Raw genomic sequence first — 18,923 nt, 5'->3', positions numbered from 1 at the left:
TACCAGCGCCCAGCCAACAGTCGGCTCCATCCGCATCGCTGGGACAGAGCGAACAGTCCTGACCTCGAGCCCTCCCGCTGGGAAACTGGGGCTGCTTCCATGTACCTGAGGCCCTGTTGGCCTCAAGGTGGGTCTAACTGCTCCCTGGAGCCCAGCGGGGGCCGGGGGGCATAGGCATATCCCCTTAAACACTGGGAGAAACAGCCCTGCCCCCGAGCTGAGCCCAATATGGGAGAGATTTCAAGAGGAGTTAAGAGTCCAGAGAGAGACCGAGGGCTCTGGTGACATCCATGGCTGGCGACCACCTCTCCAGGCGGCCCTGGAGCGCTGGCCAGTCAATGGGATTAGATAGTCATTTCAAGATGCCCCCAAGGTCCTGCCATGCCCCAGGCTCATGGAGGCCCACAGAATGGCTGATCTTTAAATATAGGCAGCGAGACTTCCTGAGAGCCACCCTCCCAGGCAGGGAAGGAGCCTTGTCCTCATGGGGCCCCACATGGCCCCTCCTCAGCCCACACTGGTTTCAGGAACACAGACCTGTGGGCCATGCCCAGGGTGTGGGGCGGAGCAGTGCTCCTGGGGGTGAGGCGGACACAGCCCTGGCTTCATTTCTCCCCGCGCGCAGGAGCTCCGGACGAGCACTGCTGGGGTGCCTCCGGGGTCTGAGTAGCCTGGGCCCGCATCTGTGTGCTGCTGCCACTGGCCGGGGCCAGGGCGGTCTCTCCGACTCCAAGCTGCAGCCTCTGCCGCTGTGCAAAGCGGGTATGGCAGACCCTGCTTCTCTGGGAAGCCCTGTGGGCGGCGCCTCTTTTGGGCACACCCCAAAGCCACACCTGTTGTCTCTGTGCGCGTGGGGGACTCAGTACAATGACCTTGAGCCTAACAAGCCTTAAGGCACAGACCACACATGCAATACCGTGCACACATGTATACACACATGCACCAATCACATGCACACACGTGCAAACCCAAACGTGCTCACAGATGTGTACACTTACACACATGTACACACATGGCCCTCACCAGTCCTGGGTAGCCTCCGCTGTTTCTTTAGGCTCTGCCACCCCTGATGGCAGCTGGCTGGACCCCCGGGACCCGGCGGTGAGACCCTGACAGGGTCACGGTTGACCAGTGCTCACGGCCCAACCCAGGTTCTCCGTCACTTGCACATGTCTGGAATGAAACTGACCTCTGAGACTGGTGCTGGGTCAGATCAGAGGACACAACTGCGCCCCCAGTGGACGCTCGGCCCACACGCCCTTCTACTCTGAGGAAGATGTTACACAGGCTGGGTACCAACCTCGCCTCCACCACTTACTGCCTTTTCGACCTGGGGCAAATTGCTTACTTGTTCTGTGCCTCCGTTTCTTCACCTGAACAACAGATGCACATCAGGAAGAGCTGCACTGCTGTGCAGTTTACACAAGATCTTCCTTATCGAGCCCAGGGCCTGACTTCAGACAAGCAGGCAGGAAGCGTGGGCCCCTGGCCTGGAAGGGGAATTGGGGTCCTCCTTTCACAGACGGGGAAATTGAGTCCAGGAGGCAGCAGCGATGTGTCCCGGGTCCCACAGTGACTTCACGGGTGAACTTGTGTGGCCCAGGCCAGCCCCAGCCTTGCGCAGCCATTTACCCCGAGGTTTGCATATTGCTGCCCTCGTATTCCCTTCAGTTTTACTCATATCATATCGAGAGCTTCGGCGGCCCTGGGGAGGAAACCACAAAGATGATCACATTACTCTAACTGGAAATTAAAGTACTGCCGGCAGGTCTAGAAGAAAAACAAATTATCTAAGTATTTCAGATGGGGTAATAAAACATTTCCAGTTTGCAGCTGCGTGTTCTGCTCCATTCACCACTTCAGTGCCCAGATGGATCCTCTGTTACTTGGTCACTGAGCCAGCCTTGAGATGGCAGAGAGAGGCAGGGGCACCACGGATGCTGTGAGGAGGCAGGCTTGCCCTGTCCTTGCAATGGCCACCTCCCTGCTCTTGGCCCTGGGGACGAGCGTAGCCCCAGGCCTCCAGAGCCTGGGTTGGAGTAGGGGTTGACCTTTTAGCTTTATGATCAGAAAACTGAAAGTTCAGCCTCTGCTCGTTGTCTGCACTAGCAGTGCCAAATGTTGGCTTCCGCTGTGCCCTTTCAGGGACCGCCTTCCCTCTTCCTCTCCTCCCTTTCAACATCCTTCAGAGCCCGCTTCCTCCAGGGAGCCCACGTAAGGAATCCAGCACGTGGCTCTCGCTCTCTGAACTTGTGGAACCCACACAGTCCCCGCCCCAGGGTCTCGTGCCGAAATATACGCTGTCTCACATTGTCCTTGTGTAGACCCTATGGGTGCCCCGTGCACATCACCTCAGTCCTCTTGTTTCTGTGATGCCAGTGGCTTCTCACTGCAAGCCCTGCTGGCTCCTTCCTGAGGGCTTCCCCTGGCTGCACGAGGTGCTCATGCTAAGCTGGGCACAGGGTGGGCTGGAAGGGCCAGGAAGCTAAGATAATCCTCCAGGGCAGCTTTCAACCAGCAATGGAGGGAAATGCAAATGAGATAACCCAGCATACACGCCAGACACTGGAGCTCTTACACTGCTGGTGGGGTGTGAGATGGTACAGCCATTTTGGAAGACTGCTTCACAATTTCTTATGAGGTTCAACATACACCTCCCCGATCACCCAGCAACCTAACTTCTAGGTAATTATGCACAAGAAATGTTAAAATATACCCATGTGAGTTTCGGGGCAGCTTTATTCACAATACCCGAGACTCAGAAATGACTCCGCTGTCCAATATGTGAATGGATAAACAAAGAGTTCTATTCATTTAACGGAATGGTATTCAGCAATAAAAAGGAATGAAGTGCTGACATGCTATGACATGGATGAACCTTGAAAACATTATGCTAAGTGAAAGAAGCCATTCAGAAGAGTACTTATTGCATGATTCCATTTATATGAAGTTCTAGAACACGTAAACTAAGAAATGGGGATAAAAGTAACAACAGTGGTCGCCTGTGATGGAAATGTTCTATAATTGATCATGGTGGAGGTTACACTGCAGTATGCATTTCTCAAAACTCATTGAACGTAAATTGTTGAATGTAAATTATACTTCAGTAAAAACGTTCGTACTTGATCACTCCAAAAGTTCCATAGATCAATGAAGAATATGTGGAATACACATAAGAGCACAGAGTAAAAACAAAACCAAAACTCGCTTGCAGTTATACTCCCCAGAGATCATCACGCTGGACAGTTTTCTTTCTACAGTCATATTTCCCATATTTGGGATTCACACTGCTTTGCAGCCTGCTTGCAACGTCTCCAGCTGTCCTCCGTGCCCACCCCCTACCCTTCTCCACCTCAGACTGCACAGGTGGGCCTGGCCAGTGGGAGGCAAAATCGGGAGACCAGAGGGTGAGAGGCCAGAGAGGCCGGTATTTATTCCTGTGCCGCCTTCTACTAGGTCACCTTGGGCTGGTCATGCCCTCAACAAAAGATGACAGCTCCTCTTGGGCAGTGGCCCTGAGGACACTGCCCTTCCCGAGTCCGGGAACCCCTCCTTCCCTCTTTTCCTTGGAGTCTGCTGACGTCACAGCTCTGCTGCTCCAGCCCTGGGTTCCCGCAGAATTCCTGCGGTGCCCTAAACCCGCGCATACCCTCCTAACCAGCCACCTTGTGAGTAAACGCCCATGAATCGTTCTAATCTGAGCAGGCCATCAGTTCCCCGTCTGATCCTGACGGCGCACCGCTGGTGAGCACGGCTGTCGGTCCCCAGGCTACCGCGGTCCCCGCTGGACTAGCAGCTCCGACACAGCAGCCCGGAGGAGGACGCGTCCCCATAGCTACGGGATGAGGCAGCGCTTCCGGCCAAGCAGGCGGGGAGGAAGGCCCGCCCCCGCCGGCCCGTCCCCGGCTTCCCGTGAGGCGTTGCGAGGCGCGACGTAGCCGGAAGCTGGTGGCGGTGGGGTGGGTGGTCGGCGGTCGTCCTCGGTGCGGTTCGCGGCGCGGCCGACCCCGGCCAGGACCCCGGCCCTGACCCTGGCCTGACCCGGCCCGACCCGGCGCGCAGGATCGAGCCCTCTGCCCGGTAAGCGCGCGGCCGAGGCCCCGAGGCCCCGGCTCCCCTCGGGCGGGTCCACTGCCCCTGCCGGCGGCCGCCTCCGCCCAGACCCCCACCCGCTCCGAGGCCGCTGTCCGCAGGACCTGGAAGCGCCTCCCCCGGCCACCCCGGGGCTAGTCCACGGGCCCCCGGCCGTCCCCCCTCCTCTGGCCGCCCCCGCCTGGACCCACACGCCCCCGCAGCTCGCCCCCGGCCCCCAGCCTTCTTTCCTCTGAGGCTGTCACGGGCCGCTGCCCACCAACACCCGCTCCGTGGGGCGAGCCGGCCCTGCCCCGTCCCTTCCTTCGGAACCAGGAGCTGGTTTGGACACAGGGTCCCGTCGGGCCGGGTCTGAGCTTTGAAGGGGCTTCCACTCCTAAGAGGGAAGGGTCCTCCCCCTCGGTGTTGGAGAGGCCGGTCTAATCGGAAATGGCAGCCTCACCCTTGGTGGCCGTGGGTGATCGTCTTGGGGGAGGGAGAGGAACCCAAGAAGGGACTTTGGAATTCTCTGTCAGTGCCCGTGCGTTTAGGTAGAACTGTGCTTCTCGTCTGCCCTGTTCAACAGCTTCGTCGCTGACCACCCATGTGAGAGTTAATTGTGTCGTTTAGTGCAGGCCTGAGGGTTCCGCCATCCTCTGTTTCTGTGCCGGGGGGTGGGGGGCTGTGATAATGGCCCAGGGGATAAATAGCGTTTAAGTTGGCTTTGGCATCCCTTCCTGGGACCATTCCCTGCAGAAGTTCAGAAGTGATGGTGTTTTAAGTGAGAAACGATTGTTCTTCGGTGTAGGTGCTTCGGGGGCCTCAGGTGGTTTCTGGGAAAGATGAGCAGGATTTCTGCCTGTCGCCTGTGTAACAGCCCCAAGCGGTGTCCCTAAGTCATCCCTTTTCATCTCAGGCATTGAGGAAGTCCCAACTTCAGGAACAGCGTTCTGCCGGCTGACAAGTGGCTTCTTCCTGTAAACCGAGAAGTGTTATTTGGTTCACCGTTTACTGAGGCCACGTTCACTTGAACAGAGCTGGGTTTGGTTTCAAGCATTAATGCAGGAGTTCTTGGATTATATTTCAAGACAAACTATAGTTTTGAAAGTTAGGAGGTGTTTGTTTTTTATGTATTAAAGTTAGCATTTCACAGAAGTAAAGGATTCTCACGTCCAAAAAAAGTTCCTTTTAAATCCGAGCCAAGTCACTTAGTTTTCACGTATTTCCCTTGCTGTACTTTTGCAGACACTCTCTCTGCCTTCTTTTACGCAGTTAGAAATTCAGGGCAGGCTCACCGCAGTTCTGACTTTTGTTTGCCTGGGTCCTGTTGGCCAGAACGGGAGCCTCTGGGCAGGCACAGTTCTCTGGAAAGAGCTCCCAGGGGCCACCCATTTCTGCCTTCGCCCTGTGGGTGACTGGAGCTCAGCGTGAGGACAGGGTCCCGCCTGGATGGATCGGGCCGGGTGCTGGGTGCTGGGCAGGATTGTGGGTTCAGGTGTTTGCCTTCGAGACCGTCATGGACAGCACAGAGAAATACAGAGCAGAAAGGTGCCTCCGGCGAGCCCTTGGCTTTGTTTCCCTCAGTTACAGAAAGCAGACATTTGTCTCCTAACCTCAGCTGGCTCAGAAGTGGGCGTTGTGGGCGTTAGGCATCCTGGGGCTCAGGATTCAGGAGGCCTGGGTGTGGGGAGAGGCAGGGTCTCCTTGGGGAGTAACCGAAGGTGACTGCTGCTCCTGGGACTTTCACGCTAAAGCATTGGCAGGGAAGCTGGTTGGAGCAGTCCCTCACAGACAGTGGGGTGCAGGGTCGGAGGCTGGAGACACCGCCAGCAGCCCAGGTGTGTGGCTCTGTCCCTTAAGCGGCCTGTGTGTCCTGAGAGGATGCATGCTGCCGGGGGAGCTGGAGGGACAGCCTGCAGGTCCTGGTCACGAGGGAAGGGCCAGCCTGAGACTCAGGCTGGGCATCCATGGGGTTACTTTATTGCCAACACCACGCTGGGCTCCCTCCCCATCTCCCGCCTGAAACTTACCGGGCCACCACTTGAACTTGAACTTTGCCGAAGCTAGGAGATCTATAAAGAAGTAAATGGGTTTTCTGTTCAGCTCAGGCTGTGTGGCTGCTGTTCCCCGGCAGTGTCCCCCTGAGATGCGGTGGCAGGTCTGCTGGTCCATAGGCCCCTGTCCTTGCCCTGCTGTGGCCATGCTGTCTGTCACCTCCATCCTTCAGATGGTCCCTGGGAGGCCAGCTTCTTCCCGTGTCAGGCGGCGCCACTGCTTCCGCCCCAGGCCAGGATCCTCCCTGCACTGGTAGAAGGTAGAGGGGCTGCGGGGGCCGAGAAGGTGGGGCTCCCTGGCTTCGGATACTGTCAGCCCGAGTCTGATGTGTCGCCCTGAAAAGGGGAAATGAGATTTAACAGCCAGTCTGAGCACGTTTTGTGAAGACCACCCCTTGCTGTGAACTTCACCAGAAGACGGGTGTTTTTATAAATCGTGTGGTCTTGATGGTACATGATGAGCGGCCTCCAGTAATTGCGCATTGCCCCTAATTATCACGCTGTGGTTGGCCCGGGAGCGTCCAGACTGATCTCGGCTTTTCTTAGCACGTGGAGAGCAGGTTCCTGCAGTAAGTAGCCCTGTTCCTCTGTAGCTTCCAAGCAGCTTCACGGAATTTCTTGAAGTCATACTTTGTAGTGTGTTTGCACCAGAAGTTGATCTTCTTGTGAAGTGACCTATTTGGAAGTTGAAAAGTTTGTTTTTCTCTTTCATAGCGCCATGGCCAGCCCGAGAACTAGGAAAGTTCTTAAGGAAATTAGGGTGCAAGATGAAAACAACGTAAGTGTCCGCTTTTCCTTGACACTTGGCTTAGGTTTTGGGGTCCTCTCAGAGTCCTCCCTCCCTGTCACCGTTGGCCTCCCAGCCAGCCTCCCTCTGCCCCCTCTGGGGGCCCCCCATTGGGTCTTCGGTGTCCCCGGGCCCTGCCCCGCCCCGGGTGAGTCGCCTGGGTGCTCTTTGCAGGTGTGTTTTGAGTGCGGCGCCTTCAACCCTCAGTGGGTGAGCGTGACCTACGGCATCTGGATCTGTCTGGAGTGCTCGGGGAAGCACCGCGGGCTCGGGGTGCACCTCAGGTCAGTGCCCTCTGCTCCTGGCCTGCCGCCTGGCGGGTGACGGGAAGGTGAGGGCCACCCACAGGCCAGCTCCTACCCGGTCCGGCGCTCTGGCACAGGAGGTGCACGTGTCTAATTCCAGACCGTTTGGGGTGGGCTCTTGGATGCTGGTACTGGTGGCGAGGTCGGCCCTCTGGTGTGTAGCTTTGTCCGGTCCGTCACTATGGACAAGTGGAAAGACGTGGAGCTGGAGAAGATGAAGGTCGGCGGGAACGCTAAATTCCGGGAGTTCCTGGAGTGTCAAGAGGTCTATGACCCCTGCTGGTCCCTGCAGGAGAAGTACAACAGCAAGGCCGCCGCCCTCTTCAGGGACAAGGTGAGCACAGGCCACCCGGCCATGTGCAGGCTGCTCCGGCCATCGGCTGCTGGAGTGGTTCCAGGGGCTGAGATCTCCTGTGGGTTCTGACACGACATGGAGGCCACGTGCAGTCCACAGACAGGACGCGTGGCCCCAGCTCGCCCCACCCAAGGGGAAGCAGGTGGCCTGTGATTAGGAGGGCTGAGCCCTCCTCAGAGCCTCTGGGGAGCGCTGCATCCATTCGGGGGGTGCAGAGGGGGCCCTGGCGCCACGCCGACCAAGAGCTTGCTCACTCTGCCCATCGTGAGAGCCGCTCTCGGTGTCGGCACCCGCAGAGCCCTGGCCCGTGGCAGCCGAGCCCAAGGGGCTGTGTGCAGGGCAGGCGGCATCCACGCTGCCTGACGCCCTGGCTCCCTCTGCAGGTGGCCACTCTGGCCGAAGGCAGAGAATGGTCTCTGGAGTCATCGCCCGCCCAGAACTGGACCCCACCTCAGCCCAAGACGCTGCCGTCCTCTGCCCACCGGTAGCTACTCGTCTGGCCTGTGGGCCGGGCTCTGGGCTGGGTTTGCCCGGCTCTGACCTTAACTGTGGCTCAGGGTCCCTGTGCTGTTGTGGTAACAGCTCCAGTTGTGAGTCAGTGGGAAAAACAACTTTTTAAGTTACAATTCAAACTTTTAGTAGAAATTCAACCAGTGAAGGTGCGTCTGAAGTAGAAGCGCCAGCTCTGTGCCCGCAGCACGCGGCGTCTCTGTAGGACCCAGTTGGCTGCTGTCTATGTGTCCTGTCCTACCTGAGGGCTGCCCACGTCCCCAGGGTGCCCCGTCCCCCTGGCGGGCATCCTGTGTCCTCTCGTGGGTTGGAGGCTGGTTCGGGGTGACTGGTCTCAGAGCGAGCTCCCTGTTGACGCCAGGGGTGCCCAGCGGCCCTCCCCTCCACCTCCCCGTTGTGTGGCGAGACTCCGGTCGCAAGGGCTGCAGATTCCTGCCGAGCCTTGCTTTGGCCTCGACCCCTGCGGCCTCCCTGCAGGCACGGCAGGCGTGGAGCTGCTGTGCCCCCCACCCCGGGCTGCAGCACCTCCCCCTGCTTCTTGCCGGCTTCAGCCGCCGAGCCGAAGCCTGAGCCACCCTCTGCTCCACGCTTTGGAGGAGCCAGGTGTGAGCAGGTGGGCGTGACGGCGCCTCCCAGAGACCCCGTGATCCTGTGGGCGTGTGCCCACCCCCTGTCGGCCTCTGACCTCTGACCCTCCATTGCAGAGCCTCTGGCCAGCTGCAGAACTCCACCCCCTCCGCGGACAAGGCTTTCGAAGACTGGCTGAACGATGACCTTGGCTCCTATCAAGGGTAAGGCCTCCGGAGGGCTTTGGGGAGCTGGGGCAGGCCCAGGCAGACCTGGCCCCCGGGAGTTTGGCCCCTGTGAGGGTCGGGGGAGGCTGCTGCCCACATGTGCAGGGGATGCAGAATCGGCAGGCCTCCTGGGGTGCTGCCTGGCAGCCCAGGTTCGGGTGGGGGGCTTGAGTGGAGAGAAAACCACGGCTCACAATGCTGGGGAGCAGAAAGGACGTGCTTCCTTCCTGGAACCTGCCCGACCTGTGGTCGAGCCTGTCCCACTCCCTGCAGTGACCGGCTGTCGCTTTGGGTCTCGCCAGGTCCTCTGGCAGGTGCAGCAGGAGGGCCTCGTCCCACCAACAGAGGAGAGCCTGACCCCACACTGGGATGTGGGAGCCGCCGTCCTCCGGGGTGCCCGTGTCCCGGGTCTGGGCACGTCTGCACCCCCAGCTGTTGGGAGCCGCAGGGCTGTTGCTTGTGTCCCCGCCAGGGCCCAGGAGAACCGCTATGTGGGGTTTGGGAACACGGTACCGCCTCCGAAGAGGGAAGACGACTTCCTCAACAGCGCCATGTCATCCCTGTACTCGGTGAGGACGCCCGTCCTGGCTGTCCCCTGCTCCCCAGGGGCCTCCCGGAGCCTGGCCGTCCTGGGATCCCGCGCTGGCCCCTCTCACAGAGGCCCCCCTCCCTTTCCTTCACTGACGGCTCTTCTTAAAGCGCCGTTTATGGTGTTTAATCCCACGCGTGTTTTGTCGTTCGTTTACTTTGGCTACAAAACATGTCCCTCAGATTTAGCAAGGCTCGTTTTCTCTGAGTGGAGCCCGCCTGGCTGCCCGCTCCTGGCAGAGTCTCCCAAGCATGTGGGTTCTGGGCCAGGGCTGCCCCAGGGAAGAAACGGGCCGTCGGCCTGGCCCGCCGTGCAGGAGCCCGTTCTCCAGAAGCGCCTCCCAGGCTGTAGTGTGTGTGTCTCCGTGTCACCCCGCCCCGCCATGGGGAAGAGGCCGCACGCACTTGTCTTCTCAGTTCCTCGCGAGGGTCCCTCCGCGTCTCCTTCAGGTGGAACAGGCCGAATTGGGATTTAAATGAAGAGTTTCTGTTTCCAAATTGCTTTCATCTATCTCGGAGGCTTAGGGGAAACAACCTTGGACTTAGAGGAAGGAGGACAGCTTTCAGTGCCCCCAGCGCCCCGTGGTCTGTCTGGAGGGGGGAAGGCATGTCTCCAGGGAGCCGGGCCAGGAGCTGCTTCTGGGGCCCTGGCTGTGTCCTTCCCACAGAACGTGGGTGCGAGGCGGCCGGCGCGTGTCTGAGGAGCACCCCCTTGGTGGCCATGTGTGGAGCCGCCACGTGGCTTGTGTGTCGCTTCCTTTCAGGGCTGGAGCAGCTTCGCCACTGGAGCAAGCAGGTTTGCCTCAGCAGCGAAGGAGGGTGTAAGTAGCCTGTGCCGTCACGCGGCCGCGCGGGCCGGTGGCTCTGGGGGACCAGGGGTCCTGACGGGGCTCAGGCCGCACGTCCATCTGCCCTGAGGGGGTTTCGGTGAGCAGCCTCTCGCCCTGGCGAATCCCCCAGGCCCCACGGACGTTCTTTGTTGTGACGGTTGGTGGTGTACCGGGCAGAGCGGAGCTGCCTGCAGGGGCTGGGCTGGCTGCAGAAGGCGGGTGCCGGCGGGGCGTCAGGGTGACCCAGGCTTCCCTGCCTCCCCCTCCCCCGGCCCAAGCAAAGCCTGGAGTTTCTGCTGTTGGGTCTCCAGGGTATAGACAGCCCGAGTTTCCTCTTGCCCTCGCCTGCTCCTGGGCTTGAGGCGAGGCAGGATTTGGGGGTTTTGCCAGGACAGGCAGCTGGGCCGTGGGCATGTGCTCGGCTCCTGGCAGTGACTGGGTGGAGGCCAGGCGGGAGGGGCCAGGCCAGAGGCGTGTGCGAGGGTACGGGCCTGGCGAGGAGACCGTGCCGTGGCGGGGACAGGAACGCCCGGAGCAGGGACGGGAGGCCGCCTGGGAGGCTGACCCAGAGCACACAGGCCCTGGAGAGGCCAGGACGGGAGTTTCTGAGGGCTAGAGCCCAGGGAGGAGCCTGGCGCTGGGGCACCAGTGCTCTGCCACGTGGCCTCTGCTGATTCTCTCCGGGGCTGTGCGGGGCTGCGGTGGGGATCCAGGCCTTTCCCTCTTTGCTTATTATGAGAGTGGCCGGGGTGCTGGGCAGAGGTGAGAGGTGTGACCAGACCGCGCTCGGCAGCGAGGGGGAGAGCTCGCTGGAGAGGGACCTGCCCCACCTGTGGGCCCGTGGGCGGCCTGTGCGCCCTGCATTCCAGAGCAGGGAGGTGGGCGTCGGCCCTGCTCCCTCATCCTGGCTGCCCCTCCCCTGACGGCCTTCCTCCAGGGGAAGCGGATGTGGTGGGCAGCTTTGCAGGGCCCCTTAGAGCTGCTGTGGGGTGAGCACCAGTGCCTCGCGGCCGTCAGGAGACCAGCACGGGTGTCTGGGCCCCAAGGACGTGCAGCCCTGGTGGCCAGCGTCAGGCGGCTGACCAGAAAGCCCTCTCTCTGTGTTTCCTTTCAGGCGACAAAGTTTGGATCCCAGGCAAGTCAGAAGGTAACAAAGGAAGCCTCTGCATTCGTGCTCTCAAGGGTTGCCCGTGCGTGCGTTCGCCTCCCAGGCTCACATGTCCACGTGTCACTTTGGGCGCCTGCGGGTTAGCAGGTGGAGGAGGCTTAGATCCTGCCCCGTCCCTGGTAGGCGGGCAGCCATAGGCCCCTGTGCCCTTGGCCTCGTGGGGAAGGAGGCTCTGTGCCATGTCTGGGCAACCGCACACGGGAGGCCCAGCGCCCCCCAGGGGACCGGGGTCTGCATCCTGTGGCAGCAGCGTGCCTCTGTCCCTGGTTAGCGCCCTCCCTTCTCGTGGGCGGCGTCTCGGGCCCTGGTGTTCGTCTTTTTCTCACACCTTGGCTGGCAGCCCCGGCGGTCCTGGCGTGGTGCCAGGCCGTCCAAGGAGCCTCTGGGGCCAAGGGCTGATCTCTTTGAGCCCCCATCTCAACTCCCTAACCGCTCGCTCCTACCGTGCTGGAAAGCTCCCAGGTGGGAGGTGCTGGGTCTAGAGAGCGTGCGGCGCCCACGGGACCGTGTCCTGGTTGTTGCCGAACACTGCTCCCACCGCCTCGCTCTCTCTCCCACCCCCACCCCCCGTCTCCCCATGCTGTCTGGGTGAAGTTCTGGGGTTCCAAGCAGCAGCCAGAGCTGGTAAGGCCGCGTCCATGCTCGTGCACGCCCCCCCCCACCGCGTGTCTGGCGTGTGCCCCGCTCTGAGGTGTCTGTGCCGCGGCTGCATGTCGGTGCTCCCTGTCTTCACGCTCAGAGCTGCTCCCCAGCCCGATGGGCTCCCGCGTGGCCCATCCACGGTGCTCAGGCATCCGCGTCTCAGGCAGGAGGCGTGGGATCCGGATCCTGAGGCTGCTGCTGCAGCGGTGCTGGGGAGTCCTATGCCAGTGGCGAGGGCCCCGCTCCGTGGTTGCCTCCCCTGTGTCCTGCCTGCCCCCCACCTGAGCTGCTGGCCTGGGCTCGCTCCCCAGCTCCATCCCCTTCTGTTCGAACTCCCGCAGGGCCCCTGGAGGGCAGGTGGGGCTTGGGATCCACCCGTTTGTGTCGGGGGGATGCCAGGGGCTGTTCTCCTGGGATGGATCCTGTGGGCTCCGACGGGCAGAGCCTGATGGTGGCCACCGGATGGGGTGGGCTTCCAAGAGCTGGCTGCCGTCCGAGCCCCTTCCCAGGGTGCGTAGGCCAGGGGCAGCGGTCTCCAGCCTCTGCGACAGCGCGGAGCATCGGGTACTGGCGGGCTGCTCGCCGTCTGCAGCCTCCCCTCCGTGGGCAGGGCTCGCAGTCCTGGGGTGAACGTGCTGCCACGTACGCGGCTTTTTCTCATCGCATCTGTCCTTCCAACAGGCATCAGAGTTGGGCCACAGTCTGAACGAGAGTGTCCTCAAACCTGCCCAGGAGAAGGTAACGCGGGGACTCCGGTACTCGGCTGCGTGCGTCTCCCGTGGGCCTCATTCGGGGGGCGGTGGTGCTGGGAGGCGCTGTACGGGCTTCAGACTCCCGTGCTCACTCCCCGTGTCCTCACGCATGCGTTGTGCCTATGGCTCTCGTCCCCCAGCCCAGCAAGGCCTGGCCTTTACTCTGCTCCCGCGTGGCTGTGTGTGTGCCCGGCCCCTCACCCCGGAGGAGGCCAAGGCGGCGAGAGAAGCTCCCGGGGGAGGGGGCGTGCGGTTTGCGGCCAGTGCCAGCCCGTGCTCGGGAGGCCAGCGGGGGAGGGTCCGGGCGAGACCGGCCCGGGCTGCGGTGTGGTCGGCTTGCTCCTCGCCCTCACTTCTGGGGAGGGGGCGACGCGGCGTGGAGACAGGTCCCCTGACAGGTGTCGGTGGGCGTTGTCCTTTGTCAGTAATGGGCAGCGGGGCATCTGCCTCGGCTATGATGATGCTGTTTCGATCCACCAGGTGAAGGAGGGAAAGATTTTTGATGATGTGTCCAGTGGGTTCTCTGAGTTGGCGGCCAAGGTAGGGAAGCCCCGCCTGACAGGCGGGCTCGGCTGAAAGCGTCGTCTCCATATTCCAAGGAGCCCGGAACCGCGAGCAGGAAGGGCTGGGCGCTTCACGCCCCGTATGGCTTCTTGGCCCGAGGGGCCTGTAGGACGTGAGGAGGGTCAGGTAGACGCTGCGGTGCCGACAGCCTGAGGAATATGGAAACGGCTTGACGGGCGCCCGTCACAGCCACTAACCTGTTGCTTCTTTTCTTTCTGCCCTTGTCTTGCTGCTGCCGACCTCCCCTGGTGAGTGCGCTGGGGGCGGCCGCCTTCTCTGCCTTAGCGCCGCTGGGGGCGGGGAGGGGCGGGTTGGCGTTTGTCCTGCTTCCCACCCAGGAGCTTCTCCGCTGAGCTCCTGGGGCCACAGCCTCTGCGTCCACACAGCGGGCATCCCACCGTCCCCAGCGCCGGGGCGAACCGCCCGAGCCCCGTGGTGTCGCCATGTTCCTAAACTTCACCCAGGTCTCAACTCTGCACTTGGCGTCAGAGCCCAGGCTGAGCGCCTACGTCTCCTTCCAGGTCCAGGGAGTCGGTAGCAGGGGCTGGAGGGACGTCACCACCTTTTTTTCTGGGAGAGCGGAGGACCCGTTGGACAGGTATACTGGCCCCCCTTCCCGAAGTGGGCCCCCTTCCGTGGCATTCTCCCCTGGGGTCTCTGGGAGGCAGGTGTGTCTCGCCCAGGGGCTCAGGGCTCACAGTGCAGAAACCCCTGGAGCCCTGGGGGTGCAGAGAGGCACGTCGGCCCCCTGACCTCTCGCTCTGAAGCCCTGCTTTCGACCTCGTGGGAGCTGCCACCATGCAGGGCTGGGGAGGGAGAGTCTCAGCCTCGCCTCTGTGGGACAGGCTGAGGGAGAGGGGGTGCGGCTGGGCTCTGACCCCCCTCCCAGGACTCCGGAGCATTCAGGGCTCCCGCCCGGGCCTTTCTGCTGCGAGCCCAGACTGGGCAGCCTTCTCCTTCTCTGACCCCAGGTGGGACCCTGGGGATCTGGTGGGGGGATGGATGGTCTCGGGCCAGGCCCAGAGCAGCGGCCGCTCCGGCAGTGGCGCGTGCTGTCCTGTCCGTGTGCCCGAGGCCTGGGCGTGTTTCCCATGCTCGCGGACGGGATGCCTCAGCGCTTCCCCCTCTGCGTGCTGTCCGCTGTGCTCAGTGGTGTGACTGTGGTTTGAGGGACTGAGGGACTCCACGGTGCAGAGAAGGGTCTGGGTTTTTTTCCCCCTTAATCGTTGCAGGAAACCAGCGCTTTACATTTTCCTTCAAAACATCCTGCGTTTGGGTGGGACTGGTGGAGAGTGGGCTCTGGTGGCAGGAGGCCTGAGTCCCTCCCACAGGTTCCACGGCCTCAGCTCTGTGGTGGAGCCGCCCTGAGGCTGGGTTTCCTCTGCCCTAGAGCGAGAACAGCGGCTCTGGGACCCTGAGTGGCACTGGCTGAGTGCCCTGGTTGGGGGTGGGGCTCTGGCTGGGGGCTTGGACTTGGCCTTGACCCCCGTTCTCTGGGGAGGAGCCTGGGGAAGACCAGGCGGCTCAGGGCCACGACGGCAACCTTCTGGACCTCCTGGTTCTGGGAGCCGCTCAGAGACCGCTCTCTGTCCCAGAGCCCCGGAGGGCCGGAGCTGTCAGAACAGCGGCGGGGACAGCTCCCAAGGCACTACCGACCGGAACTTCTGGGAGGCCTTCGGGAGCACCGACCCTGCTGGGGCCCACAGGTCCCCAGGCAGCAACAGCTGGACGTGTGCAGACCCCTCAGCCGACAAGACGAGCTCAGATGGCTGGGACGCGTGGGGCTCGGGCCCCGCGTCTACGTCCAGCAACGGGGGCGGCGACATTGGTGGTCGGGAGGCCTGGGGGGCCGGGGTGGAGGGCAGGGCCAGGGCCAGGGCCGTCAAGGAGGCGGCACCGCCGGCCGCCGTGGACGACGGCTGGGACAACCAGGACTGGTAGGGCACAGCGGCCGCGCCGCCGCCTTGCTCCTTTCCACCCAGGAAGCGCCGGCCGCTTGGGAGGACAGCCTCGGCCGGGACCCCAGGGGCGTGTGCCTACCTGTCCTGGCTCTCCTGGAGCCCCGGGCCGGGCGCTGTCGCAGGAAGTGCTCCCTGCTACTGCGGGGGCCACCCACGCCCAGCCACCACCCCCAGTGCGCTCGGTAATAAACGCCCTCCCCAGTGGTGCACGCGGCTGCCCAGTGACCGTGACTGAGGCCTGTCTCCTTGAAGCAACTTTCACTTCTCGGTCGCTCTCATTCTTTCTTCCTCTGGAAGAAATTGCCTGGCGTTTGAGAGCCGCCACCTGCCCCCTGCCCTCCGCTCCCCAGTCTGTCTCTGCACCAGTGCTGGCCAGCGTCCGCCCGACCCGAGCACCGCCTTCCTGGCCTTGCCGTCACCCTAGAGCCCATCATCAGCTCGGGGGGGTCGTGCAGCGGTGCCCTGGTACCCCGGCCTTCCTCGCAGCCCCTCTTCCAGCCTCCTTGCACTGTGATTTGGATCTCACTGTCGCCCAAGCCCACTCGACTTCGATGGCTGTGCGCCGGCCACCTCGTTCTTATGGTCCGGCGCTGACGACCACGTGACACGACGCCGTGCTCGGTCCTCTGTCCCCGCACTTGTTTCTGCCGGCCCTGAGGCCGTTCAGCCGGGCTCCCCCAGGCCTCCTGTGTGGTTTGTGGGCCACGTCCCTGCTCCCTGCCCCGCGGGACGGGCCGTCCCCGTGTGGACAGCCAGATGGCAGTGGCTCATGTGGCAGGTCTGCAGCACGGCCACCCACACTTCTCCCCAAGGAAGACGCCCAGTGGCCAGCACCTCTGCCTTTAGCTGACCCTGAGGGTCTCAGTCACTGAACCAGTAGTCTGCCACACGGATCTGAGGTCAGAGATCAGGCTTAGGGTGATGAGAAAACCCAGGTCAGCCCGGGAGCCAGGGTCAAACGTGGTCTGCCAGCCCGAGACCAAGTGTCCCAGAGCAGAGGCACTCAGGAGGGCCAGGTGTGAGGTGTGGGTCCTCACCAGGGCTGGTGGACTGCACTGCAGGCAGCTCTCAGATCAGCGCCGGGCCGGACGAGGGGGTGCGGTCTGTCCTGACACTCTTGTTTCCACGCTGTTGGGATCGGGACTCTGGGGTCCTGCCCCGGCCCTGAAGGCTTCGGGGGCACCTCGTTCCTGTCGATTCTGGTCCAGGAGGCCCTGCCCCGGAGGCCGTGTTCAGCTGGAGTAAGTTGCCCTCTGCCCGGGAGCCCCTCGCGCTCATGCGCATGGCCCTGAGGCTGACTGGTCTGAGATGTGCTCTGCTCTCAGGCATCACGTCAGGACACTAGGTGGGTGGCCCGAGACCCCTCACGGGCAAAGGACAGGCGCCCCTGCTGTTCTGCAGTTCTGTTTGCTGGGCCTGGATAGTGCCAGGCCCTCTCCTCCCGGCTGGGTTGGCAGTGAGGGCCTGAGCATCCAATCCAGCTCCCTTGCCACACACAGAGGCATCTGCGCGGCACCCTCGTCCGGGGGAGAGGGCAGTTCTATAAGGACAGTCCGGCGCTCCCCTGGCCCTGGGTAGACTTGGGGCCGCCAGCTGGCGGTCAGCCAGCCTGCGTCATCCTGAAACTGCCTGACCGAGGGCACCTGTGGCCGCCACGCGGGGCCGACTGGAGGCTCCGGGCTGGAGCTGTGTCTTCTGGGTGGTTCTGTGCTGTCCTGTCCCAGAGCAGCGCTATGGGCAGGGGGGCCCCGTGGTGAAGGCAGTCGGGTCTGGGTGGGGAGGCGGGTCGGGAAGCCAGGGCACCATGTAGGGCGGTCCTGGATCATTTTCTCAGCTGAGCCCCGGTCATGCTGAACACACGGGGCCTCTGCCTCTCCGGACGACATACCCGTCAGCTGTGAACCTGCCCTCGGCCCCCTGGCCGCTGCGTGCTGTCCTCCCCAGATTCCGGCTCCAGGAGGCCAGGCCAATCCACCAGCTGAGGCCTGGCCAGCCTCTGTCACCTGTTTGCCCCAGACCTTCTGGCCAAGACACCACGACTGACCAGCAGACACCTAAAGGCAGCCCTTGCCCAGCTTAGCTTCCTTTTCCAGAGCTTTCGCAGGTGACCTGCGCTACCCAGTCCAACCATCTCTCCCAGCCAGATGGCCCTGCCCCGCGGGCCCAGGCCTGCGGCACGCCAGATGCTGGTGGCTCTCCTGGGACTCCACGCCCTGAGCCAGTCCTGGCAGGAAGATGGGGAGTAGGGCTTCTTGGGCACCATCTGGGGGGCTTTCTGGGCAGTGGGGGTCCTGCCCTCTGCACCTCCTCCCCAAGGGGCCGGGGAGGCTCTGCTCAGCACTGAGGGCCGGCTTCTCGAGCGGTCAGGGCTGGGACTCCTGGGGCCACCTCCCCACTGCTGGGGCTGGGGGAAGTGGGGCCGTTGCTCGGGGTCCCCACCTGCACGCTAGAGTGAGGGCCGTGACGGCCGTGCCGCTTCCAGAAGGCCGACGGGACTTGCCCAGCAGGGGCAGCCTGGCTCTGTCCTGCCTTTCTGAGCTGTGACCGTGGGCAGCTTGTGCCCTGGCTGAGCCCTGACGCTGCTAGGTGGGCTGCGTGGCCTCGGGCCTCGGGCATGGAGCACGTGCCAGGTGCAGGGACTCCTGGGTGGGCACATGGGTGGGGGGCTGCCCGGAGTCTAGCCAAGAGCGCTCAGGACGCGCTGGCTTGCGAGCGTGGAGAGTGGCACCTTGGTGGGCTGCGTGAGTGTGCACACGCATGTTCCGAGCGCCTGTGAGCCGTGGACGTGGACAGACACGTGTATGCCAATGTTTGTGTGTCTGCGGCCACCAGGCCAGGCGCCCTCTGCCGGCCTCCACTCGGGACTGCAGGGCCTGCCTCTCCCCACCCCACCCCCACCCCCACCAAGCGCCAGCACCCAGTGCAGGGCATCCACCAGCACTGCGGCGTCCGGCGTCCAGCCATGGGGCCGCAGGCATGGGCGGCTGGCTCCCAGGCCACGGCAGGTCTCAGAACTACCTTCGTCTCGGGTCCTCAGGCCCCTCCCAGCTGCAGGAGCACCAACCGCAGGGCAGGACTGGAGGCCAGGAGGGGCTCTGAGGGTCCTGAGTCAAGGCCGGGAGTTGGCTGGATCCTGCAGCGCCTGCCCAGTGGCTGGGGGTCGGAGAGGGGGACAGGAACCTCCAGGGGCTTTGGGAAGGGCCCTGCCCCTCCAGCAGCATCCAGCCCCCGACCTTTGGCCTCTCCCAGTCTCCAGCAAACGTCGACTGGCCTGTGCTGCGCCCACCTCTCCCAGAGCACCTCTGCCTCCAGAAGCTGAGCCCAGAGCGGGGGCAGGGGGGGGTGGCCAGAGCCACCCTGGCAGCCTCAGAGCAGCTGGGGGGAGGGGGCCGGTCCGGTCCAGGTTGGGGTAGGGTGGTTCTGGGGGGTGAGTCCTGGGGTCCAGTAGGGGTTGGGTGCTTGGGGCCCAGGCTAGGTGCCCCCCCCCAGCCCCCGCAAGCCCTGGTTACCGGGCCCAGCCTGCGGGGAGCCTAGTCGGTTGG

General features: G+C 62.9%; 1 protein-coding gene across 6 annotated transcripts; it reads left to right on the top strand.

The window, feature by feature from the left end:
• The first annotated feature begins 3,903 nt into the window (after positions 1 to 3,903).
• Positions 3,904 to 15,606, top strand: ARFGAP1 (ADP ribosylation factor GTPase activating protein 1). 6 transcript variants are annotated; one of them, XM_033410241.2, is made up of 14 exons: positions 3,906 to 4,080; positions 6,840 to 6,903; positions 7,087 to 7,196; positions 7,380 to 7,551; positions 7,956 to 8,056; positions 8,787 to 8,873; positions 9,349 to 9,445; positions 10,229 to 10,285; positions 11,409 to 11,441; positions 12,057 to 12,086; positions 12,786 to 12,842; positions 13,337 to 13,396; positions 13,942 to 14,018; positions 15,016 to 15,606. In XM_033410241.2, the coding sequence occupies exons 2-14, from the start codon at positions 6,844 to 6,846 to the stop codon at positions 15,359 to 15,361; spliced, it is 1,287 nt and encodes a 428-aa protein (XP_033266132.1). In that variant the 5' UTR covers positions 3,906 to 4,080; positions 6,840 to 6,843; the 3' UTR covers positions 15,362 to 15,606. The 6 variants fall into 6 exon arrangements, with proteins under 6 accessions (XP_049556051.1, XP_033266135.1, XP_049556052.1 ...); XM_049700094.1 differs by lacking the exon at positions 13,337 to 13,396 and having other exon boundaries at positions 3,904 to 4,080; positions 13,948 to 14,018; XM_033410244.2 differs by lacking the exon at positions 7,087 to 7,196 and having other exon boundaries at positions 3,905 to 4,080.
• The last annotated feature ends 3,317 nt before the right edge of the window (positions 15,607 to 18,923 follow it).

Source organism: Orcinus orca, chromosome 16, assembly GCF_937001465.1.
Source record: "Orcinus orca chromosome 16, mOrcOrc1.1, whole genome shotgun sequence".
NCBI lineage: Eukaryota > Metazoa > Chordata > Mammalia > Artiodactyla > Delphinidae > Orcinus > Orcinus orca.
This window is presented reverse-complemented; position numbering and strand designations above follow the sequence as displayed.